At 38.8% G+C, this 27,357-nt stretch overlaps 1 protein-coding gene across 1 annotated transcript in view; it reads left to right on the top strand.

Moving 5' to 3' along the window:
* The window catches only part of LOC143878831 (uncharacterized), a 32,816-nt gene extending 5,680 nt beyond the window's left edge, over window positions 1-27,136 (top strand). Inside the window, exons 2-6 of the mRNA XM_077381056.1 lie at window positions 9,127-12,392; window positions 12,489-12,697; window positions 14,318-14,550; window positions 14,779-14,890; window positions 26,882-27,136. Coding sequence (XP_077237171.1) covers window positions 9,311-12,392; window positions 12,489-12,697; window positions 14,318-14,550; window positions 14,779-14,890; window positions 26,882-27,136 — 3,891 coding nt within the window. The 5' untranslated portion in view covers window positions 9,127-9,310. The remainder of the gene's footprint in view (window positions 1-9,126; window positions 12,393-12,488; window positions 12,698-14,317; window positions 14,551-14,778; window positions 14,891-26,881) is intronic.
* Window positions 27,137-27,357: the final 221 nt, after the last annotated feature.

Here is a 27,357-nt window from a genome sequence, read left to right as displayed (position 1 = left end):
CACACGTGGTCGAATCCGTTGGACTCATATCGACGAGAGGAATCTATGTAATCCAATTTCATGCTCCAAAGTTTAAAATTTATTTATCATAATTGAATCTAAACTTTTAGGGCATAAACCCAAACCTAAATTTTTAGAGTTCCAAAACTCAATTCTTAGTTTCTTAGGGGTCCATAAATTCTTATACAATTCTGTACACCAAACCTAACCATCTAAATCATAATAACAAGTCTCATTAGATCCTAGTTTTAGGGTTCTTAAATTGCCAAATCTTACGTAGAATATATGACGTGGCCACATTTTTCTATTGCCGTGAATAAGTGTTTGGAAAGTTTCCCAAGATTCTAGAACGTTTGGGTTACTTTATTTTTTTTGTTTATCAGTTAGAGTCTTGCTATATAGATTGTCTTTATTTAGTTTATTTCTTTCCTTCTTGTAATAGGAGTTAGAGTTTCTTTTTATTTTAGTCTAGCTACTAGCAAGTTTTAGATGAATATGGCTTGTTGCCTTTTTTTGATAATTTGTGTCAATAGATTTAGAAATTAGAAAGTAGAGTTTTACTTGGAGAAGAAGTTAGTGTTTTTATAAAAGCCTGTGTGCAAGGCTGTTACACAGTTCATCTTTGTTTTATGCAATAAGGAAAAAAAAAATTCTTTCTTGGTAGAGAAAGTTGTTTATCTCGTTCTTCATTGATTCGAAAAATAGCTCTTCATAGATTCGACGAGCGCCCTTCGTGGATTCAAAGGTTTATTCCAATCGGTGTTGACATTAATCAACCTCAATTCGTTCTTCACGCTTCCGGCTACGCCAGGTGGTATCAAAGCCTAGCTACGTTCCATACATGGATTCCCACGGAGAACGGAAAAATCAGGAAACAATAACGGTGGAGATGTTTAACACTCTTCAGGCTACCATTAATCAAATAGCAAAGCAATTGCACGGTTAAATCCTATTGAGCGCAAGCAACCCCACATCGACGACGGTGATCTATTATGGAAACTTGTTCATTTTGCTATTATTTGGAATATATGGAAGGAGAGAAACAATAGGATTTTCCAGGGGAAGGAACGGTGTGTGAGATGGATCTGCCTACAAACCAAGATTTAAATAATATCATGGATCAAAGTGATGCGGGGTACTCACTATAGCAGCCTCATTAGGCATTGGCATGACATTATCTGGGAGAGGAAGATTACGGTAAAATCCGTACCAAAATGGATTCCTCCGCCGCATGGATGGTATAAGCTGAATTTTGATGGGAGTTCAATAGGTAATCCTGGGAAGGAGGGTATTGGTGGAGTCATCCGAAATTAGAAGGATAAAGTTGTGATGTCATACTCGGGTCCTGGGTGTACATGTGATGCAAATGAGGCTGAAGTAAGGGCTCTATTATTTGGTTTACAATGGTGTGTCCTGAATTTGCAGGGTCCGCTTATTATTGAAGGTGATTCGGCGAACACGATTGCTTGGGCAACCTCCGAATCTAAAACACCGTCGCGTATTAGACCTATGATCATGGAAATTAAAGACTTAGTGAGCTTGGTGAAGCCAATTATTGAACATAGGAGAAGATCTACAAATGTGAAGGCGGATGAGCTTGCGAAAGACGGTGTATTACTGGACGTGATGTCACTACAAGAAAAATGGTTATTACCGGCATTCTCTTACCGACGTTCCTAAAAAGCGATCCTAATATTCTATATGCAATGACGTTCAAGTAGTAGAACGTCGGTGAATTGATATTCCCGCTCAAGTAACTTGCCCCGCCTAGAAAATAAGCCCTATGTATACACCGACATTCGTTGGGCGTCGCTAAATCCCAGTAAGTACCGACGTTTTTTAATAAAAACGTTGTTAATTATTTTTTTTTACGTTCGGAATTCACCGACATTCATGTAATGTCGCTGAATATAGAAATTAGTGGCGATATTTTATAAGCGTCGGTGCCTCTTTTTTTTCATTTCTCGATCAAGCTCGCCACACTTAGGGCAGAAAACATTTTTTTCTCGCCCGCCCAAACCCTCAGCTTTCCGCATGCCTATTTCCACTCGAAACCCTCCCAAATCTCTTCTCTAACCCTTACCCTCTTTCCAGAAGCCCTATTTCCGTTCTCATATTCCAACTGAAATCCCTAATTTCCCTAATCTCCTCATCTCTAATCTCTCCTCTTTTATCTGATATTTTTTTCTTCTTCCATTCAACGGTGATAACGAGGGACGATTGAGGGTTTACCGGCATTCAAGGGAGATAACGAGGTATATCTAAGGGATTTGAAATGATGATTGTGGCATTTGATGAGGCATTTTTTGTTTAAATTTATGGTTTCGGTTTTTTGTTTCGAGAGATTCCGCAATTAGGGTTTCTTTTTTCCCTGTATGATTAATGATTCTGTTTGGTCCGTAATATCTTCTCCCACTTTTCTTTACAATTAGGGTTTTGGTTTCTATTTGTTTTTTAGGGATTTGATTTCCCATATTCATTCTATTTTCAAGGTTTTTGATTTCTCACTTCTTTTTAAAGGTTTTAGAAAGTTCTTATGTAATTAACGAGGTATATCTATAAAGACTGGAAATGGCTTGATCGACTTATTGTAAAAAAAAAAAAAAAACAGTTCGAATAAAGAGCAAAAATGTGAAATTGATTACATTTTATTTATAGGTTTTCTCGCAATTTGGGATCACTGTGATACGCTGATTTTGTGGGATTTTTAAAAAGTTCCCAAATCAGTTAAAATGACAGTGTTCTGTGTTTAACTTTGACTGGTCATTATAGTTATAGATTTAATTTAACTAAGGATGTCAATCAATTTGTGGTTAAGATTGGGTTAGATTAGAAGTCTACTTTGTGATTTTGTTTCTATCTAGGGTTTTCATTTACTTTCAAGGGATTTGATATTTCATTTTCAATTTTTTTTTCTAGGGTATTTGTCACTTCAAGAGAAAGGGTTTCCTACCCATTTCCTCACAAAAGAAGGCTAAGAAGAAACGGTATGGTTTGTATTCACATTGCCCTAGGGTTTTGATTTTGTTTGATTTTTTTTTCCATCTAGGGTTTCTTCTTATTTATTTATTTTTTATTTTCATCTAGGTCTCAGCCAGCGAAAGGGAAGAGGAGGTTGAAATCGTAAAGAGGTATTGATTGTGCAAGCTTTAATTTCATTGTACCCTTAGGATTGCTTTACTCTTCCCTTTGCAAGCTCACTAAGTAATTTCTCTTCTTAATTGTTTGCGTATCTTCTGTGTGAAATTCGTGCAAACAGTTAAGAAGAAGATAAATTGCTTGGAAGACATTGAAAGTTTGGGTTGATTTTATAGTGCTCTGTTTTCTTCACGATAAATCGTTTGGAAGCCTCTTGAAATCTTGAATAGATTGAATTGAATGCCTCTGATCGGAGTTTTGTTTGGTCGGCCACCCTTAATATCCAGAACTATCAAGGCTAGTTGAAAATCACTATGCCAATTTAAAAATTTTGGACTAAACCTCATGCCTTTTACACTCTTCAAATTGAACTTATAGAGTTTTAATTTTTAGGAGTTTGAGCTCAGATACGCTGTAGTGTTGCTGCCATTATGAGTTCCTATGCTCTCTGATGCTTATACCTGTTTACTTAGGGTGTACTTGTTAGAGTTCTCAAAATTCAACCGGATATGGACAAGATCTAATTGTCATCAGTTCATACACATTTGAGTTTCCATTTTCGGTTTTATGTACTTTAATTCCATGCATGTTGGAATTGTTATCCGTCCTTACATGTTGAGTAGCCACCTGTTCATGCACATTTGAAATCTTATCTACTCATGTATGTTTGAATTGCCACATGTCAATCTTATCTCCCTGTGTAATTCAACATCGTTAGTTTATGGAATACTTCGGTCAATTTTCAAGACTAGTGACTATGATCCTCTCCAAATCCATGCCCTGTCCCCCTCTTTTCCCCAACACCTCACTTTCTATCTAGACCCCTCATAGTTTGCAGTGGCAAGGAGCAATGATTAAAATATCCTTGATCTGTTTATTGTAGACCCCTCCAACACCTGATGGTTATGAGTAGTTGACCCCTCGCTCAATCTGTTGGTTGTTGGTGATTCCCTCAATGTGTTTCGGTAAGTTTCTGAGAGGAAGGGATGTCCTTGGCATTTGGTGGGTGCTTTTAGGAGATTAATGATATGGTTTGGGATCATTCCACGATCTTTCTGCATGCTATCCGATCTGCTAATAGTGAGGCTGACTTTTTGGTTTGTTTAACTGTTGCTAGAGCTGATTTGATTACCCCTTATTTATTTATTTATTTTTATTTTGGTTCTTGATTTGACCATCATAGTAGCATGAGACTCATGCCATTTTTTCGATAAATTTTAGTCACCATTCAAAGAAGGCATTAAATTATCCACATCAACAACTATATTACCCTAAACCCTAAACTGTTATGCATTGCTTATTGGTCGTTGTGCTTTTTTTTTTGTTCAGATGTAATTAAAGTGTTTCCACATCAAGTTCCTTTTTTTTTTTTTGCCATTTAATGTTTTTTACTTTTACCTACAATGTCTTCATTTTAGGATTAATAATTTGAATGTATCTATAGTGTTCCTAGAGTGTTGGTTGGCTTGGTATGTTGTACTTTAAAAGGTCTAATTTATGCCACATCTTGATATTTGCACAACAGATATGCTATCTTTAACTGATGATCTCTTTAAAAGTCAAATTTTCCTTTATCTCATTTAGGCTCCATTTGTGCCTACTTGTATACTGGACGCTGTATCTTTTTTTTTTTTGCAAATAATCGATCTACTAGTTTTCAGGTTAGATCAACCCGGAGTACATGAGCCACCTTTGCTTTATGTCTTTTACGTATCATTTCCGAGTTCATGTGTCATGGGCTATGTTGGTGCAATTTTTAAGACTGTTTTGTTGTGTTTTGTGGCTTTTGTTGCCTCTTTTAGCTTTTTGTTGCATTGTGTTGGGCTTTTTCATCCTCATGTCATAGAACACATTTTCTTTTTCATCTATATTTGTGTATGCAATTTGATAGTCAAAATTGTTGTGATCCAGCTTATCTAGTTTTGACGCAGTAAATACGATTATCTGTTTCTCTCTCGATCTTGTGCTCAAATATCTTCATAGATAAGAGTCAATGAGCCCCTTCAAAATGCTTCCAAATGATCAAAAGTACTGTAATTTTTTTACTGCTTATCTTCTGCGCTTTCTGCATATAACCCATTCATTCTACTCTTTCTGATGCTAGAACCTCCCGGCAGAAGATCATTATGAAGGTATCTTTTTGCTTGCAAGCATCTATGTAGCATTATCACAAGTTCATGCTTTAGTGGATCGAGTCTAGGATAGTGGTTCTAGATGGTTAGGCATCGTAGTTAGAATAGGACATCGAACTACGTTGACTCCGATTCTTCCCGAGGCTGGGATACGTAGAGCAGCTGGGATGGATGGCCATCTTGGTCCGAGTCAAGTCGCATTAGAGTTAGGATTTGTCTTGTCCTGTCGTATATAGGATTGATTTGTGTTTTATGTTTTGATGTGTTTTCTTACTTTCTTGTACTGATACTATACCTTTAGCTGTAGCCTGCATGTGTATGTCCACCAGATCTTAGACACCCATTAGGCATGTCACTCATAACCTAGCTTTGCTTAGGTGACACATTTTTCATTTCATTTTGTGTATGCTTATTTCTTTACCTCAGGAAATGCATGCTTAGGTAGACGATTCCTGAAAATTGTTCCTATTTCATATGATTTTTACCCAAAATTCTTTGGATTTAATAATAAATGGCATAAGAGACCAAGTGCTTGCACTCGGACGAATTGGAGGCGCTCTTCAGACCTTCTCCATTCGTAATCAGGCACGAACCCATTCATTTCTGGTTATCCATGGTATACAGAGCATATTTTTTTAGGGATCCATGGCCGTATACCATGGATGGCGACTCTGAGTTTTGTTTTTTTTGTTTCGAGAGTTCCTTGGTAGAGCTCTCCTTCACGTGTGGATGATCCAAGAGGCCGCTGGGGGCTCGTTCCCCACCTCTCTCCTGGATCGGGGTCCACAGGCTGGCGACTCTGCTGGGGAGTTCTTGGAACATTGCCTAACTCTGTTAAAATGCCATTTGTTATTAATTTTGAAGAATTTTGAGCTAAAATCATTATAAATTGGAATTCAATCGCTTAGAATCCAGGGGCACCAAATAGGTGTTTAAAACAAGGGATTCACACACTGCACAGCATACATCATTTTGTTCTTTATTTTCTTTTATTGATTTTATTATAATTGGCTCCACGGGATAGAAACAATGCGTGCCACATGGGATGTCATTACCCTGTTGGTGCTGTTGTATCTATTTCCAAGCTATGCGCTCGTGCTGCACCCGTAAACACTCGGTGCACTTGTGTTTACAGCAGCCGATGAGCAATGAAGCATACTATGTATAGCACTCGGTGCACTTGTGTTATACATACTAAGTATGGATCATATGCATAGTACCTGATTGAGTCCGGAGCTCTACTTTCCTTTTACATATATTATGTACATGAGTATATTTGCTACCCTAGTAAAAACCCAATTAGGACTTGCCTGTACCTATATATGTATTTTGTTCATATAGGAGCGAACATGTGTTACTTACACATGTTGGAACCTAGATTTATGAACCTTGTCCTGTGTATAGATTATTGTAACTCACCTTATGTGGTTACAATGCGGTCCTAGTACACTCACATGTCTGTCTTGAGTCAAGTATCTTGGCTCTGTTTGGATATATTTAGGGCTGGTGCCCCTGGTTAGGATATATATGTATATATATATATGTATTGATTTTTAGATTAGGGTTCTCCCTTTCTCTCTTTAATTAGAGTTCCTTATTCAATTCAGTGGGTTACATCCACTCATTATCCAGTTTCAGATCTAATCTATGACTCTTACTTGCCTTACCATAGTCATGATCTGTCATTCGATCTTTCAGCTATTGGATTAGACCCTGTGTCACATAGACTCAACTTTGGTCAAGTTTTATCCAATTACCTTCTTCTCATAACAATGTCATTTTGAGATGCTTAGTATTCTTGTTCAGAGTGCTACATTACTATTTCTTCTTACCCATATACCCTTTGTAGCACTGTCATGCTGTCAAATTTTACCTAGAACCTTTTGTGGATAGAGTTAGATAACCATGAGCTTATCTTATCATTGCCTCATGAGTTTACTTTACCCTGACCTCCCTGTATAGCCGTTATGCTGCCGGATTTTATCCAAATCATTTTGAGCATGACTGCTAGTCCTTAGAGTCGGTTTGCATTGTTTCGATTCCCATTTTCAGTATCAGTTAGCTTAAAAGTTCACTCTTAATAGGAATCTCTGATTTGATCAATTGCGTTCGCGTTCTTTCGTCAGTGACCCATACATGTCATTGTTGGTCATAATCTATTTTATTATCCTTTTTTAGAAGATAACCATTCTTGTGTTGTATCATAGATTCAATTTGTGCATATATTTGTTGTCTACTTGTTTCGTTTTGAGATCTGGCCGATGGCTTCCTTGTTATCCTCATGACCATGATCTATCATCTTGATCTCCTTGATCGTAAAGTTAATATTCATCGCCAGATTTAGATCCAGCCTATGACCTACTTCTGTCATTCCATGACTGTGTTCTATTTTCTGATCTGTTGATCATTCTGATCATAGATGAAAAATCCATTGTCACCAATCGTATCCTTCCTATATAAATGATTGTCAAATTATTCTTATCATTTGCAAGGTCCTTCTTATTCCTTCATAATCTCTATCTTATCTGAATGTCAGGTTCAATCATGTCGAATAATATGTTGAAGATTTGGATAAGTGAAGTCATCAGAACCCTTCCGCGTGAGCATGAGCGAAGCATGATCGATCGGTTCATAAGCACGTTCAATTACTTGAGCGTATCTGGTATAAATTGGAAATTTCTTCAGGCAGTTGCAAAGCTTTGGGATCCCATTCTTCATGTGTTTCGATTCGGTTCCTTTGAACTTTGCCCAATCTTTGAAGATTGGTGCGCCTTGCTAGAGATCACATCTGAAGGACTCTGGATTCAACCTGCAAACATAAACTCTTCTAATTCCCTTTTTTGCGGGTTATTCAAAAATGATATCGTTGATGCCTTACCTTGCTTCAAAGGCACGCATGTAGAGGTCCATATCCTTATTGAAATTTTTTCTAAAAACACTGACCCTACTAACTCCCGTTTCCAAAGCTGTCGGCGTAGTGCCTTAATCTTTGGAGTTTTTGCTCGCCATATCATTCGTGGCGACCCCCGTGTTGCCCCATTGGCTTTGCTGGGCATAGTAGACCAGATTAACAAAGGAAGAAATCCTATTCCTACTATGTTAGCAGAAACTATCTTAGGACTAGATCGTATTGATCCTTCAAAAGTCCAAAATAGTTTCTATGGGTGTGCTAAACTGCTTTATTTGTGGCTTTGTGAAAAGCTTACTATTCTTAAGCCACAAAACTCCATTAAGTATACCCTTAGGGATCATTCGTCATGGCAATCAATGGCCAACCAACCCCAATCCATTGACGAATGGCACCATTGGTTGCAGCATGTAGACCATGACCAACTTCACATGGTGAGTCATTCATGCCTTCAGGTCATTACTAGTACTTACCCATATTCCTTTGTATATCTTATGGGTTTGGAAAAATCAACCTTCTACGCACCCATGCGTTTGCTTTACCAGATTACGGGAAAGCCATATCCTCCCAGAATCGTAACTCCTCCTCTTTGCGAGAAACTTACTCCTGATCTCATCCAGTCTATTGTAACTGCCTGGAGAAACAAAGTCATCAGTCAGAGATTTGCTCTATCGTCTAAGATCGAGCGGAATGATTTTTCAGAAGAACCTGAGGGAAAGAGAGCCCGTATCGAAAGACCTTGAAGACCCTATCATATTTTTTGTCGTATTGATTTCTTCAATTACCATTTGTTTATCTAATTGAAATCAAAGACTGATGTTTTCATCAATTGTAATCCCAAATTTCTTATCAATGAAAGTGTGTTTTCTGTTTCTCTTGTCATTATTTGGTGAGAATAGTTTATCTCAATTATCAAATTTTTAATCTAGTGTTCATATTTCTTCTCAGGATTCTTGACTGAGCAACCATTGCTCCAAAGAAAATTACCTTTCCAAAACCAACCTGGTCCCGTCAGTCTTCTGATTCCAGGCTGAGTAGACAATCTTTGTCGCCTGTTTCATTTACTTCTCCAGCATTACCTGTGTCTCATTTTCAAGAAATACTCTCGCCCATCCAACCCACCCCAGTCTCAATGGCAGATCCCGCTAATCCTATGATAGCTATCCAGGAGATGTTAATAGGCCTTACTCGTGACATGGCAAGTATGAAGGAAGAAATGACTCACATGAAGACCCAGATTAGTGATAAGGCTTCTGCTTCAAAAGGAGGACCAACGTTTCATCAACCTCCTCGTGTTGCATCTCCAGAGTTGAATAGACCCACTATCTCGCCATTAGAAGTTGATATGGATGATGGACAATACGCTGAAGAGTATTGTATCCCTAGGATCAATAAGGAGAAAGAAATGTATGAGAAATTTGAGAGAGAGATGTCTAAGAAGTTCGGGAAGTTGGCTCAAGAGATGGAGCACATGAAAGTCCAGGGACCGAAAAAATTTGACGTCTCCGAATTGATGATGTCCTCTGCAGTGGTTTTACCACATAATTTCAAAGTCCCAGATTACGATAAGTATGACGGGACTGGATGTCCTCGGAACCATGTAAGGTGGTTTATTATCCTCTCACAGCAATATGGCCTGAATCATGAACAGATGGCCCAGCTATTTCCTATTTCTCTGATAGGGATAGCAAAGAAATGGTTCCTAAGACTGAAACCAGATGAGGTCAGGACCATGGAAGATATCTCTGACCAGCTTATTGAACAATTTTCAATGGAGGAGGGGATAGAGGTCACAAAGAGGGACCTCAAACAGTTGAAGCAAGGTCCTCAAGAGACCTTTACCTCATTTATCAGGCGCTGGAGGCGCAAATCTGCTCAGTTAAATCAAAGGTTATCAGAAAAGGATCAGATAAAATTGGTGGTCAAGAGTCTGTCCACTCAATATTTCCATTTCATGGCGCCCCAGCATTATCCTAATTTCGATCATTTGATTCAGACGGGAACCCAAACTGAGGATGCCATCGGCAAAGGTCTAAGGGCTAGACCATCGTCATCCGAAGTCAGAGAGGGCAAGCGGCCAATGGTTATACAGAAAGAGGTGAATAGTGTAAACTATGTCAGACCAGTGGCAAGAGCAGTAACTGAGGTGTCAAGACCGGCAGAGAGACAGGCGCCTAAGCAATTTGATCCGCTTCCTTATCCCTACCCTGTTATTTTGAAGAAACTAATTAGGGATAAGAAGATAAAGCTTCCTGATATCAGGCCCGTACCAGATCCATTGCCTAAATATTGGAGATTAGATCAATACTGTGAATATCATCGGAATTCGGGTCATTTGACAGAAAGATGCCTGGCTTTGAAGTATGCTATTCAAAAAATGATAGATAATAAAGATTTGGAAGTGGAGCGACCAAGTACTACTCAAAACCCCCTCCCAAATCATCGTGCTATTCCTCCGCCTGTCGTCAATGCTATTTTTGTCAATGAACCTCTTCTTGACCCTTCAAATCTCATTTGTGCTATAACATCCGATAAACCCTATGTGCTGAGGTTGGATGATGAGGAGATCGAAGAATTGGCGAGGGAAAAGCCTTATGTCCTTTCCCTGGCTGATGATGATTTTGCAGAGTCTTCTTCTAGATCTTATATACTTCATTGTGAAGATGTTGAAGAAGAGCAGAGGAACAAAACACCATATGTACTGAGAATCGAGGATGATGATTTGTTGTTCCTTGATGACCAATGTGATGAGCTTCAGCACGTCACAAGGGGTGGTCGTGTATTCAAGCCTCCAGAGTTGAGTGCAGAGAATCCAGCAGAAATAGCAAGGGCTGCAGGAAATCCGAGGTTGAATAGGCCCGTTACAGAAGAGGAGGATGATAATCTGTTAAAACAGTTGAGGAAGACCCAAGCGAATATTTCCATATGGGGCCTACTTATGTCTTCTTCCAAGCACAGGAAAGTAATACTCAAGGAGTTAAATGCTGCACAAGTATCTATTGATGTTACACCTGATGAGTTGGTGAGCCTGGTCACTCCGGCCAGAACATCTAAGGTTTTATCCTTCACAGATGAAGACCTTCCTCCTGAGGGTAAAGACCATACTAAACCTCTCAAAATCACTTTAATTTGTAATAAGAAGAAAGTTCCTGAGGTATTAGTAGACAATGGGTCTGCTCTGAATGTTTGCCCATTGAGCACGGCAACTACCCTTGGATTCGGACCGGAGAATTTTGTCCCCTCTGAGCAAGGCATTCTAGCATACGATGGAACCCGTCGTGATGTCATCGGGACTTTGGTCACTGAAATCCAAATAGGAGGTGAGGAATTTGAAATAGAATTTCAAGTCCTCGATATCAAGGCATCCTTCTTGTTGCTGCTTGGTCGCCCATGGTTGCACAGGGTTGGGGTTATACCATCCACGCTGCATCAGAAGTTGAAATTTGTTCGAAATAACAGGGTGGTTACTGTGAAAGGCGACCCTGATTTGGAAATAGGCCAAATTTCTCAGGAGTTGGTTGTTGACAAAACAGACGATATAAGCTTAACCGGCTTTTCTCTGGAGGTGACCGCTATCACTATGGAAGAGGCGATGAATGAAGAGATCTTCTTCCTAAGTAGTACCAATTCCAAAGTTGTCAAGATAATTCGCAAGCAAGGATATATGCCTGGTGCCGGGTTGGGCAAATATCATCAAGGTATGATTGAGTTCCCAATGCTCAAGACCTTCAATGGCCTGTTTGGGTTAGGATACGAACCCACCAAGAAGGAGATCATAGAGATGAAGCGTTATATGCTGAAGTGGGCCGAGTGTCGTCGCCGTGGTTTAGACTTGCCTATGGGACCTCTGAATTTGACAATGAATGGTCATTTTCGCAAGGAGGGAGCAGATGTTCCATTCTGTGGTTTCGCTGAGGCTTGGGTTGATGAGTCGACTGGGCAAAGGTTGCCAGGGTTTGAAATTTTCTTTGACCTCGAGCTACCAAAAAATGAGTTAATAAGTGTACAGATCGCAGAGATAGAGTCAAAGACCGATTGGGCTGACTGTATGGTGCCAGAATTTCTGAACTCACTTTTTGAGGATGGGTCACAGATGGTAGCTGTTATTGACAGGAGCACAGTAATTCTGAACCCGGCACATCTTATCACCTCGGCGGAGGGACCTTTGACTAACTGGACCTCTCAGGTCCTACCTCAGGTTACCTTTCAGTATGGTCATAATTCTTCAAAAGAGTTAGTAAGGTCTAAGTATGAGTCTGTTTCCGAGTCAGATACAGAGTCTGTCATTTCTAACTCTTCTTTTGATGCAGGTACTGTAGAGGTCAAGTCAACCCTTGGAGTCGGTGATGTGTCTCTTGCTAGTGAGGTCGAGTTTGAAGATATTTCTACTGATGTACTTGATGCTTATCATGTACATATTTCTGAGTATGTTGACACTGATGTCAACATGTCTGTTTCTAAGTTTGTAAATACAATTCCAGAGTCTGTAAAGCCTGATGTGGGCTATTCATCATCTGATGTATTCAATTCATCTTTCAATGAAATAAAGGACTCTTCATTGTACTTTCCTGTTTCAATTTCTTCTACTGAATCTGCTTTAAAACCTGATAATAATAATAATAATCAAGACTCCCCCTCTGATGAGGATGCCGACGAACCTCCCCCTGAAATCAAACATCTGATTCAACAGGAGGGGAGTCGCCGAGCAAAACCACTCGAAGAGGAAGTTGAAACCGTGAATATAGGTGATGAAACTTTGATTCGAGAAATAAAGATTGGCAAAACTTTATCTCCTGAAGAGCGCGAAGAATTAATCGCCTTACTTAAAGAGTTCAAGGAGGTTTTCGCTTGGTCTTACGATGACATGCCGGGATTGAATGAGGAGATTGTTCAGCATCGATTACCATTAATCCCTGGCATCAAGCCAAAGAAGCAGAAACTCCGAAAACTCAAGACAGAATGGGAGTTGAAAGTTTATGAAGAAGTCAAGAAACTTCTAGAGGTGAAATTCATCCAAGTGGTTGAATATCCCGAGTGGCTCGCTAATGTAGTACCAGTGCCCAAAAAGGATGGGAAGGTTCGAATGTGCGTTGATTTTCGGGACCTGAACAAAGCAAGTCCAAAAGATGATTTCCCATTGCCAAACATTGATCTCTTGGTAGATAATACTGCTGGGCATGCTCTCTTATCCTTTATGGATGGGTTCTCGGGATATAACCAGATCAAGATGGCACCTGAGGACATGATGAAAACAGCATTCATTACTCAGTGGGGTACATACTGCTACAGAGTAATGCCGTTTGGTTTAAAGAATGCTGGTGCCACTTACCAGAGAGCTGCAACTACTCTTCTTCATGATATGATTCACAAAGAAGTCGAAGTCTATGTAGATGACATGATCGTTAAAGCAAAGACTAGACCAGAGCATACAGTTGCCTTGAGAAAATTCTTTGAAAGAATCAGGAAATATCAGCTTCGCCTGAATCCAAACAAGTGTGTATTTGGAGTTACATCAGGAAAACTCCTTGGATTTATGGTCAGTGAAAGGGGAATTGAGGTGGATCCTCAAAAGATCAAGGCAATCCAGGAAATGGAACCGCCTAAGACAGAAAAGCAGATCAGAGGTTTTCTTGGGAAAGTTCAATACTTGAGAAGGTTCATATCTCATTTGACTATGACATGTGAACCAATTTTCAAGCTTTTGAAGAAGAATTCTTCGAAGAAGTGGAATGATGAATGTCAGGAAGCGTTTGAAAAGGTTAAGCAATGCTTATCTTTGCCTCCTGTTCTATCACCCGTCATTCAGGGCCAACCTTTGTTGATGTATTTGTCGATTACAAACACTGCAATGGGTTGTATGCTTGCTCAGAAAGATCCAGAGTCTAAGCGAGAAAAGCCTATCTATTATATCAGTAAGAAGATGTTGGAATATGAGATAAAGTACTCTGTTTTGGAGAAAACTTGTCTAGCATTGGTTTGGGCTACTCAAAGGCTTAGACACTATTTGTTGTCAAACAAGGTTCTTTTACTTTCACGGATGGATCCGTTGAAGTACTTGTTTGAGAAACCCGCCCTTACTGGAAGAACCGCAAGGTGGTTGTTATTGTTATCTGAGTTTGACATCATTTATGTCACTCAGAAGTTCATCAAAGGACGGGTTATAGCTGAGCAGCTGGCTGATTCTCCTACAGAGGAGAATGTTTTCCTGAAAACTGAGTTTCCTGATGAAGAAATAATGGATATTGAAGAAGAAACTCCAAGTACCAAATGGTTGATGTATTTTGACGGAGCAGTCAATAACCAAGGTCGAGGAGTGGGTGCAGTGTTGATATCTCCAAAGAAAGAGTATATCCCTTTATCCATTAAGTTGCAGTTTGAGTGCACGAACAACATGGCAGAATATGAAGCTTGTATAGCAGGACTCGAGGCAGCTTTAGCTCTTCAAATTCAAGACATAGATGTGTTTGGGGACTCAATGCTCATTATTTGTCAAACCAACGGACAATGGAAAACTCGGGAGGATAAATTGATCCCTTATAACGCATATTTAGAATCTTTGGTTAAAAAATTCAAGAATATCACTTTTACTCACTTGTCTAGAACCAGGAACCATTTTGCTGATGCTTTAGCAACTTTGGCTTCGATGCTAGACATCTCTGCAACTATGGAGGTTCAGCCGTTAGCTGTCAGATTGCAGTGGGCTCCTGCGCATGTGAATGCGATAGAAATATTGGCAAGATGTCCGGATGGGAAACCCTGGTATACGGATATCAAGAACTTTATTTCTGGCAAGGGTCACCCTCCTGACGCTTCAAGCAAAGAGAGGAAAACTCTTCAGAGGCTAGCTACCAACTTCATCATTTGTGGTGAAGAGCTGTATAGGCGATCTTTTGACGGAATCCAACTCTTATGTGTTGATGAAGACAAAGCTGTGGAGCTTATTGAACAGACTCATGAGGGAGTTTGTGGACCGCATATGAATGGCAAGATGTTATCTAGAAAAATTTTAAGACTTGGATTTTATTGGCTCACAATGGAAGCAGATTGCTTTGCCTTTGTGAAGAAATGCCATAAGTGCCAAGTTTATGCGAATCTTATTCATGTTCCTCCGTCAGAATTGCATTCTTTGACTTCGCCGTGGCCATTTTCAGTATGGGGGATTGATATCATTGGAAAAGTTTATCCGAGGTCTTCAAGCGGGCATGAATACATTCTTGTCGCGATTGACTATTTTACGAAATGGATTGAAGCCGCTTCGTATGCTTCCATCACTTCGAATACAGTTGCGAAGTTTATCCGCACCAACATTATTTGCAGATACGGAATACCTCATGAGTTGATTTCAGATAATGGGTCGCAATTCAAGAAAGAGGTGTTGCACCTGTGTGAAGAATTCAAGATAAGACATCACAAGTCATCTCCTTACAGACCTCAAACAAATGGTGCTGTAGAGGCAGCGAACAAGAATATCAAAGTCATTATCAGTAAGATGACTGAGACTTATAAAGACTGGTCGAATAAACTCCCTTATGCCTTGTGGGCTTATCGGACATCGATAAGATCCTCTACAGGTGTAACTCCATATTCTCTAGTGTATGGAATGGGAGCAGTCCTCCCTGTTGAAGTGAGAATCCCGTCCCTAAGAGTTATGATGGAAGCGAATCTGTCAGAGTCTGAGTGGGCAAGAGCTAGATACCAGGAATTGCAGATGATTGACGAAAAGAGGTTGAGAGCCTTGTATCACATCCAAGGATATCAAAGGAGAATCGAAAGAGCCTTTAACAAGAAAGTCAAGGTCCGAGACCTGAAACCAGGAGATCTCGTCTTGAAGTCTTACAGGGCACCGGTGTTTGATCCCAGAGGGAAGTTCAGGCCAAATTGGTCTGGTCCTTACATTGTTGATGAAGTCTTGCCTGGAAAAGCCGTAAGACTCCTCGATGAAAGTGGAGAAAAAATAAATGAACCTACAAACCTGGATCAATTAAAGAAGTATTATGCTTAATTACACCAGAAAGCCATCTTTGATCGATTTGAGCTTTGAGCCAACAACCTATATGTTTAAAACCATTTGCAAACCCTTTGGGCCAATAAAAAAATAATACTCCATTTCTTTGACAAACTCAAACCAGGGGCATCTTTTATGACTTGCGTCATAAAAGATATTGAACTTGAACTACATTATGACCTGATCCCTTTTTAAGGATACGTAGGTAGCCTGATTAATTCAGGATCGGTCATATCTTTCGTAGCATTTTGAAAATAAAAATTTTTGAAACACCAAATGGGCGAACTACGCAAACCTGATTCCCATTTCTTCAAGGATACGTAGGCAGTCTGGAAGGTCCAGATTCGGTTTAAAATACATGCAATCAAACCAAGGTTTATCCTGCTTGAATCTAAGCCTACCTTAAAGTCTTTCTGGTGTATTTTAGGCCCAGGTTTGTAGAGAAACAGAAAAAATGAAAAAATGATGGAGTCTTAGACCCGCTAGACTGAAAACCCGCAAGGGCAGTCTAGGCAAAAGTTAGGGTCATTCACTCGCTAAGTTGAAAACCCGAAAGGGCGGCTTAGGCAAAAATCAAGGTGCTGAGCCTGCTAGATGGAAAATCTGCAAGGGCAGACAGTCCGGGCAAAATATAAGGCATACGGTCCGCTAAATCGAAAACCTAGAAAGGCGATTTGGTCATGGCAGTGACTTCATGCAGAGAGGACAGAGCTTTGAAGAGTCAGTTAGACTTTCATTTTCTTTGGCATCACTCTAATGTTTGAGTAAGCACCAGCAAAACTTCCTTTGGTACTTTTTGAGTTAAGGAGATTGAAACTAAGCAATCTAAAGGGATAATAACCATGACAGAAATACCGAAAAAAGGAATGAAACACCTTTAAACACGGTAACCAAAAGAATCTAAGAGTGGTAGACTTTTACCATCTTGAAATATTTTATCAGGCTAAGAAGCAGATTCGGTCTCTCTTAGTGTTCATGTCTTGTGTTTTTGTCAAAGTCCTCGTTTGTCGTTTGTCAAAATCTTTATTTTGTCGAGTTGAGATCAAGTTTTGAGGTCTTGTTTAGTCAATGTCCTCCCAAAGCCGAGGTGGTAAAAGGGAGGGAAAGAAGAGAATCCGTGCCTCTTGTTTATAATGTAAAGCAAAGCAGAATTCAGAATGTGGCAGGCTCTTAAAACCCGTCTGAAGTATCAGTGGTTGGCAGAGATGAAGAAAGTTTCTGAGCAAAACCAGTTTCTTGTACATGAGAAAATTTTGTAAATCCAAGTGTTCATGAGAAAAACTTTGTAATCCCAAGAGTTTATTAATGAAAGCTTTCTGCTTATCCTTTTGATCCCTTTATTGTTGCTCTCCAATGAATTTTGTCATGGAAATAATCATACTAGGAGCATCTTTTATGACTTGCGTCATAAAAGATATCAATCAAACAATGATATTTGAGATGGCAATTCTCATCAAATAAAGAATAGAGGAACTTGAATACATTCTTCTGGTTCAAGCTCTTCAATCAAATTGTTTTCTTTCTGAGTCAAGTTTTCAGAAAATCTTTACTCCCAGCGGAGTCTAGAATTCATTCCTGCAATTTTCAAAATTCCAGCAGACTTCTTTTCCATTATTTTAAGGATCAATACTCGAAAATTTCTTCATCCTTGCTTGAGTTTTGTCATCAGCACAGATCGTGCATTTTCAATCATTCTCAGGCAAAAATGATTTATTCATCTGGTGAAATCGATCAAAGTTGGTCGTTTCTTCAATCATTTCAATGAATTTTATTTTTGCCAATGGCTCCGTGATTTGGAGTTTGGCATTTTTTCTTTTATCATCTTATAAATGTTTGCCAATGGCTCCGTAATTTGGAGATTGGTCTTTTCTTTTATCATTTGAAAGATTTAAAAATGTGTTTTCGCCAATGGCTCCGTGATTTGGAGTTTGGCATTTTCTTATATCATTTTGTAAATGTTTTCGCCAATGGCTCCGTGATTTGGAGATTGGTCTTTTCTTTCACAATTTGAAAAGTTTAAAAAATATTTTCACCAATGGCTCCGTGATTTGGCGATTGGTCTTTTCTTTCACCATTTGAAAGGTTTTAAAAATATATATATATTGCCAATGGCTCAGTGATTTGGAGTTTGGTTCTTTTCTCTCACCATTTGAGAAAGTTTCAAAAAGAAATCGCCAATGGCTCCGTGTTTTGGAGTTTGGTATTTTCTTTCATCATGTTGTATATATTTTCTCCAATGGCTCTATGATTTGGAGTCTGGTAATTTCTCTCATCATTTGAAAATGATTTCTTCTTAAAGGAATTTCCAGTGAAGCAGCTCCGTATGTTTGGAGTCTGGAATTTTCTTTACTCATGAAGAGTTTTTTAGAAGTAAGAAACTACCAGTGAAATTGAGCTCCGTATATTTGGAGTCTGGTCTTTTCTTCTTCGCCCGTGACATTTAGCAGTGAAATGCCAAATTTTGGCCTGTCTAATTGTCACTTCGCAATGTACCGCTATCTACTGAGATTGGGAGTCAGGTATATCTGCGTGGATTTATATGGAACCCTTTTCGCAAGACCATATCAATCTTGGATGACCCGCTACCTTGAAAGAGAGGAGTCAGGATTATCTGGATGGCTAAACAGACGGATTTTTAGCAATGGTCTGTGTAGTTATCGCCCTTTTGTTTTGAGTTAGTTTTAACGATTGACCAAGTACTATTTGGTCTGATCGTTAAGACTTGCTCATTCCTTTTAATGATATCATTTTTGGTAATTGACTGAGCGATATTTGGTCTGATTGTCAGCAAAAATCCTTATTCATCGATACAAGTGTGTGCTTGTAGTGGTGATTCTGTTCTTTTAAGTGATTCATTTTGTGTTTTACCAGACTTTTGACTTACCAGTAAAAAAAAATGGATGTTTTGTACATGTTGGCGTTCATAAAAGTCATTGTTAATTGATTTGATTGTGGAATCATTATTAGAGAGAGACTATGTCATTTTAGATGCTGTGGTTATCATGTTAAGAGTCGGTGATAAGCTATCTCCCAATGTTGTAAATTTGGTTGGAATTTTGGGCCGGCCAAAATGTGTTGCCTGTTCAGCTTTGGCATGCGCACGACAAGCACGCTTTGCCAAAGAGGGGCATCTGTAGACACCTCATTTTGACCGGACCCTAGTTCGATGTGTTTGTGAAAAACCCAAGTAAATCTATGATCTGGTGACCCAAATCCGTCCCTCAAGTAGGTTGGAGATCCATTTAGGTCCCTTTAAAATTTCGTCGAAATCCGACGGTTTCTGCTTCGTCAACGAGAGGCGTAGGAAGCGTTGTTAAATTTAATGTCGCAGAAGGGGTGTGCATTATCCTGGTCAGAGGGTGACCTGGTGGGAGTAAAACGTGGGTAATTTGCTGCAGGAGGGTGTCCCTGGGTAACCAGAGAGGCACGAATTTATCCTTATTTTTCACTAAAGCTTTTCTTGCGGACCACCCTATTTGAAATCAAAACAAGTTAGAATAATGCTCAGAGGGGGCTGTCCTGAGTATATTTGGGGTTCGAAAATTACTGAAAAAGGCTATAAATAGAGAGCTTGGGTCTCATTTGCTGGGGGAGCTAATTTTTCGAACGAATTTTTAGAGAGAGAAGCTCTGAGAAACAAGAAAGAGAAACTAGATCTCGCATTCAAACCCTAAATTCTCATCTTCTCCGGCCAACTCCGTTAGCTTTTCCGGTCGGATTCTCATTTCAGTCATTTTATTTTCCTCATGTGCAAGCTCTGATTCCGACTAAAACTCCGGCCGATCCTTCTTCTCCAAGTAGGTCTAATAGATTCAGACAGGTTTTCCGGCCGATTTGTTTTCTCCGGCAAGTTTGAGTGTCGGTCAACTTTGTTTCTTCTTGTATTAGATAGATCTGTCATTTTTCTTCATTAGAAATCTCCAAATTCTTCAAACCCTAACTTTTCCCCTTCGATCCTTTCTTCTCTGATGAGATTCCGGGTTTGCTCAAGTTAATCTCCGGCCGGCCTTTTCGTCAGTTTGCTTATGATTCTCCTTGCTTCATTAGAGGCTCATTTCTCATTTAAATTTCATCAACGGCTTAGATTGTTCTTGTCTTCTCCGGCCAAAATCCGGTAGATTTTCCGGCAGATTCATCTTCTCCGATCTTCAGAACTTGAGATCTACCAGTGTTTATCTCCGAAGAAAAGAAGGGCAGAATCTGTAGAATTATTGGCATCAGCTTCAGCAAATTTCTGGATTTTAGTTTTTCCTTTGGAATTTCACTATCAGTTCTTCATTTGGAGGAATACAAGGAAGTTCTTAATATTCTAAGAAGAGCAATTGCAAGATCTGGCATCGTGAGGCTTTACTAGTGAGATTGGATTTTCGGCAAGTTTCTTTGAGCTTTGATTATAAGCTATTTGGTTAATTCCTCACTAATACGCTCAGGTAATTTTTGATTACTCTGCTGTGTGAGTTTTTTTACATGTTATGTTGTTTGAATTGATGAGGAGTTGTTGTTCTGAGTTTGTGAATGAAGTTTCCATGTGTTATTTTGCTTTGATCGATGAAGATCTGTGTTGCATTTGACATGATTTCTGGATGAGTAGTAAAAAAAAAAGGAGTTGCTGTTTAATTTTACAAATTTATTTTGATCTTAAGAAGTACAATGCTGCAGTTGTGATTGGATTGTGAATAAGTAGAAAATCAGTATTATGTGTTGTAATTTGATTCTGAACTTTAGTAACGATACAAATTTAACTTGTTTTTTTTACTCTCTCAGCTGATTTATGAACATAGCTCACAGTTGTGAACTCAATTGATGATCCTTTATATGATAAAAAAAACAGAGTATTGTAATTGATTAGAATCTAGTGATATAGTTACTGAGAGGTTGAGAAGATAGGGATTGTCTAGGTCTGATCACCTTTTGATACGTATTTTGCTTATTCTCTTTGCTTTGTTTGATGCCATCAACAAGTCTGTAAGTGAGTGGATGCCTTTGTGGCTAATTGCAACATTATTATGTTCTCATTAGTGTATAGATTATAATCACCATTCTTAGCCACTACTTAGCCATAAAATTCATTCATTTCTGTTTATAGTTTATATATATATATTTTAATATCTTTTCTTTGGAAAACAGGTGTCAACCCAATCATGTTCTATGGTCGTGTAGGTTTATTTGCTTAGATATGGATATTTCTTATTTTTTTTTAGTTTAATATTTATCCCATGGTCACTATGCACCTGCATATATGACTATTATTTTAACGAACAACAGTTGGGTCAGGAGTTTGCTTCGTATTCCACACTAGAATATTATTATTTTTTTTAAAAAAAAAAATCTATACAAGCAGATTTCTTGACCTTATCATTTTGTATAAATATCATTGTGCCTTTTACTACACAGTTGGATTCCTAACCCTGTTTCTTCTTTGACCATGTTCTAGTTCCCTAACCTATCTAAGACAACCATTATTGTAACCATCCTTGTCACCCCTCACAGTTGCTTGATATGTACAGCCCTCACACTTTGATAATTGTGGCCATTTTCACTATGATATTTGTAACCCCTTAAATTTTTCTGATAATGGCAACCATTCTATCATTGTTGTCACTCTTGGAGTTGTTAAGATGAAGATGAATTAATCTTGATTGGATCACAGAAAGGACAGATTGCAAAATATTCTGTTTTATGCCTACCCGGGTTACTATGGAGTTTTTTTTATTTCTTTATGTCCAAATCATATACATAGACACAAAATTCAACTCTTATGATAGTGACTGCTTGCCTATTCCCATTGACTTTACTATGGATCTACTCTTCCTTTTTGGTAATAGAATTAAGAGCTCTTGTATGATAACCGCACCTCCAAAGGATTGATCTCTAAACCAGGTAGAGAATATTCTCTCTTAACTGTGGTCTTGTTTTTGACTTTCTGTGATAGAAGGAGGAATTTCTGTCATCATTATAGTGGTGATTAAGTTAGAGGTTGTCTGTTAATTATTGGTAAAATTATAGTATCTGTTTCCCTGATAGCATAAGTTTTAAAAGGGGATTATGATCTTGCATTTGATATGAAAATTATGCATAGTAAGGTAATTGTCAATTGAAAATATGTCTTGTTCTAAATTTATTTGCTTTGATACTAGTCATTTGGTCTATGGTTTTGTGAGCTTTTCATTTTTGATATGGAAAGCCCTCATGTCATTTTGATAATAACAGCCCTCTTAGTTGTGATTGTAGCAACCATTTTTTATTTATTTTTGCTAATGGACATCCCTCATTTCAGCCCTACATGCTTCAGATGAATGAAAAATAATTTGTTTTATAGAAAACACCTAACAGTGGTTGTGCTGATTTCACTTCCTCTTTGGCACTTCCTGGTTTGATAATAGCATTTTTTTTTATATAACTTTACGAAAGAATTTTCAAGCATATTAATGGGGTTATCCTTAAACTGCAAGGTTCTGTATCATTTGCTTGTTATTTCGATATTCTGAAATGGAGGTCATTTGTATAAAATATTGAGAATTTATTACTTTTCTTTTATCTTAAGTTTTGAGTTAGATTCTGAAGATAAGTGGATCGTTCAGGTAAGATTATCTCAAAGCTTATTATATTCATTCCTTTTTATTTAAATAAATTGTTTAATAGGAAGAAGGAGATCAGGTAACTACTCTATTCGATATTATCGACATGAGTACTGTCTGATCTCAAGGCGGGATTAGAAATATTATCATGTGTATTTGATATCGGATGATTACTTTGGCATCATCTGATTTCATTGGAGTCCCCGTATTGGGGTTTGTGGTTGGTTTTGAAGTGTTTGATATTGTTTTTACTTTATTAGGCTATCCAGCGGCTGGTCTGGACTAATTAATGTTATTTATCATTTTATAATTGCTATTAGATTGTATATTTTTTTTTTTGCTTAGCACTTGATTTATTCTTAGAATAAAATTTGCGATTATCTGGTAGCCTTTTCTTCTCTTTTTGATAGACTAACACAGTCTTATAGATTTCTGTTAAAATTCTTTGATATTAGAATCCCCTCTCGTTGCAAGGGCGATGAAGGCGCTAGCCTAAGCCTATCCTTAGGAGACTCGCTTAGTCCAAGTAGCACCCCTCTCATTTATTTAAAGACTTGTCCAAGTCTTTATGGTGTGTATCCCCTAGAAATTAGAAATCCATTCATTGCAAGGGCAATGAAAGAGTTCTCTAGAGCCCTCTCAGGGAGACAGGCTATGTCTTAGACAGAGAAAGTTGTATCCTTTAGAGACAAGCTTTGTCTCATTAGTGAGTCTATCCTTAGGAGAAATGCTGTGTCTCATCAGCACCTCTCTTGGAGCTCATCGTTTTGTTTAGGAGTCTCACCCAATCTCATTTTTCTTTCTAAACCTCTTCTTTGTGCATCATTTGGTTTTTGGGAGAACATCCTACTCGGCTTGGCAACATACCCCTTACCCTTATGGGTATTGGGTTGCACATTTGTTGCACCCTAGGGCTAGGTAGCTGTCCGGCCCGGCTGGTTGTTTTACTTTTGCCAAATATGCACAAAGTCTCTTTTTCCTTATTACTTGTTGAGCTTTATCTTAGTTTGATAGTCCGCTAGCATAGGAATCCGTCCTTAGTCTAGAGAGTCAGTTCTCTTGTTCAGGAATCAAATTCTATCATCATAGGGGTTAGGATATTATCCAACTTCTCATCGTATCATGTTTTTCTATCCGCTCCTGCAAGGTATAGGATGTTGTCTAACCCCTGCAGAGCTATGTTTCTGTTCTTTTCCCCCGCAAAGCATAGGATGCTGTCCAACCTTTGCGGGATATCGGGAGTTTGTCCTCCCCTTATGATGATAGGATTTGTCCCCCTTGAGTCAAAAACACTTAAAAACAACAAAAAACATCTGAAAAACCAAAAATCTCAAAAATCTTGAGTCATTAGAAGTAGTTAGGAAATCTGTTTCGAACTACGTTGGCTTGATCCCTTCCACAGGGTACGTAGTGCAGCTTGGGATTCACATCCCAGGTCCAGCCAAACCTTTAAAAATAAATTTGTTAAACCTTCAAAAAATATAAAATTCTTCAAAACCTTTTCAAAAAGATTTTCCCCTAGAGTTAGGAGTATGTCCTAGCTGTTTAGGGTGTTTTAGAGTTAGGAGGCTGTCTTGATTTGTATTGATATGGTGTGTCCTGTCGTGTGAGTGTCCCTAGAGTTAGGAGGCCTCGAGTCGATCGGTTAGACATTTAGTCTAACCGATGGCTAGACTAGGAAGCATATAGTCAGCCCGTGGTTTTCTTTAGGATGCACAGCCTAGTTACACATATGATGTAGGGCTCACCTGCATTAGTTTAAGGCTAACCAACTTGCATTAGTTAGGGCATATAGAGAGTCCTAAAAATTATAATTCACTTGAATTTAAGCAATCGTTCAAAAAGCTTTAAAAATCAGTCGAGTCTAGTGGATCGAGTCTAGGATAGCGGTTCTAGATGGTTAGGCATCGTAGTTAGAATAGGACATCGAACTACGTTGACTCCGATTCTTCCCGAGGCCGGGATACGTAGAGCAGCTGGGATGGATGGCCATCTTGGTCCGAGTCAAGTCGCATTAGAGTTAGGATTTGTCTTGTCCTGTCGTATATAGGATTGATTTGTGTTTTATGTTTTGATGTGTTTTCTTACTTTCTTGTACTGATACTATACCTTTAGCTGTAGCCTGCATGTGTATGTCCACCAGATCTTAGACTCCCATTAGGCATGTCACTCATAACCTAGCTTTGCTTAGGTGACACATTTTTCATTTCATTTTGTGTATGCTTATTTCTTTACCTCAGGAAATGCATGCTTAGGTAGACGATTCCTGAAAATTGTTCCTATTTCATATGATTTTTACCCAAAATTCTTTGGATTTAATAATAAATGGCATAAGAGACCAAGTGCTTGCACTCGGACGAATTGGAGGCGCTCTTCAGACCTTCTCCATTCGTAATCAGGCACGAACCCATTCATTTCTGGTTATCCATGGTATACAGAGCATATTTTTTTAGGGATCCATGGCCGTATACCATGGATGGCGACTCTGAGTTTTGTTTTTTTTGTTTCGAGAGTTCCTTGGTAGAGCTCTCCTTCACGTGTGGATGATCCAAGAGGCCGCTGGGGGCTCGTTCCCCACCTCTCTCCTGGATCGGGGTCCACATCCGCCCCTGCGAGGACCCAGTTTCCCCGAAAGGCCATTTTTCACCGTTTTTAATACTAAAACGGTCATAACTCATTCGTTTGAACTCCAAATCACACGTGGTCGAATCCGTTGGACTCATATCGACGAGAGGAATCTATGTAATCCAATTTCATGCTCCAAAGTTTAAAATTTATTTATCATAATTGAATCTAAACTTTTAGGGCATAAACCCAAACCTAAATTTTTAGAGTTCCAAAACTCAATTCTTAGTTTCTTAGGGGTCCATAAATTCTTATACAATTCTGTACACCAAACCTAACCATCTAAATCATAATAACAAGTCTCATTAGATCCTAGTTTTAGGGTTCTTAAATTGCCAAATCTTACGTAGAATATATGACGTGGCCACATTTTTCTATTGCCGTGAATAAGTGTTTGGAAAGTTTCCCAAGATTCTAGAACGTTTGGGTTACTTTATTTTTTTTGTTTATCAGTTAGAGTCTTGCTATATAGATTGTCTTTATTTAGTTTATTTCTTTCCTTCTTGTAATAGGAGTTAGAGTTTCTTTTTATTTTAGTCTAGCTACTAGCAAGTTTTAGATGAATATGGCTTGTTGCCTTTTTTTGATAATTTGTGTCAATAGATTTAGAAATTAGAAAGTAGAGTTTTACTTGGAGAAGAAGTTAGTGTTTTTATAAAAGCCTGTGTGCAAGGCTGTTACACAGTTCATCTTTGTTTTATGCAATAAGGAAAAAAAAAATTCTTTCTTGGTAGAGAAAGTTGTTTATCTCGTTCTTCATTGATTCGAAAAATAGCTCTTCATAGATTCGACGAGCGCCCTTCGTGGATTCAAAGGTTTATTCCAATCGGTGTTGACATTAATCAACCTCAATTCGTTCTTCACGCTTCCGGCTACGCCAGGTGGTATCAAAGCCTAGCTACGTTCCATACATGGATTCCCACGGAGAACGGAAAAATCAGGAAACAATAACGGTGGAGATGTTTAACACTCTTCAGGCTACCATTAATCAAATAGCAAAGCAATTGCACGGTTAAATCCTATTGAGCGCAAGCAACCCCACATCGACGACGGTGATCTATTATGGAAACTTGTTCATTTTGCTATTATTTGGAATATATGGAAGGAGAGAAACAATAGGATTTTCCAGGGGAAGGAACGGTGTGTGAGATGGATCTGCCTACAAACCAAGATTTAAATAATATCATGGATCAAAGTGATGCGGGGTACTCACTATAGCAGCCTCATTAGGCATTGGCATGACATTATCTGGGAGAGGAAGATTACGGTAAAATCCGTACCAAAATGGATTCCTCCGCCGCATGGATGGTATAAGCTGAATTTTGATGGGAGTTCAATAGGTAATCCTGGGAAGGAGGGTATTGGTGGAGTCATCCGAAATTAGAAGGATAAAGTTGTGATGTCATACTCGGGTCCTGGGTGTACATGTGATGCAAATGAGGCTGAAGTAAGGGCTCTATTATTTGGTTTACAATGGTGTGTCCTGAATTTGCAGGGTCCGCTTATTATTGAAGGTGATTCGGCGAACACGATTGCTTGGGCAACCTCCGAATCTAAAACACCGTCGCGTATTAGACCTATGATCATGGAAATTAAAGACTTAGTGAGCTTGGTGAAGCCAATTATTGAACATAGGAGAAGATCTACAAATGTGAAGGCGGATGAGCTTGCGAAAGACGGTGTATTACTGGACGTGATGTCACTACAAGAAAAATGGTTATTACCGGCATTCTCTTACCGACGTTCCTAAAAAGCGATCCTAATATTCTATATGCAATGACGTTCAAGTAGTAGAACGTCGGTGAATTGATATTCCCGCTCAAGTAACTTGCCCCGCCTAGAAAATAAGCCCTATGTATACACCGACATTCGTTGGGCGTCGCTAAATCCCAGTAAGTACCGACGTTTTTTAATAAAAACGTTGTTAATTATTTTTTTTTACGTTCGGAATTCACCGACATTCATGTAATG

This window comes from Tasmannia lanceolata, unplaced genomic scaffold (genome assembly GCF_043159265.1).
Source record: "Tasmannia lanceolata isolate RefF3 unplaced genomic scaffold, GAP_Taslan_0.1 ptg000006l, whole genome shotgun sequence".
Taxonomy (NCBI): domain Eukaryota; kingdom Viridiplantae; phylum Streptophyta; class Magnoliopsida; order Canellales; family Winteraceae; genus Tasmannia; species Tasmannia lanceolata.
The sequence above is the reverse complement of the archived record's forward strand: the minus strand, read 5'-3'. Positions and strand labels throughout refer to the sequence as shown.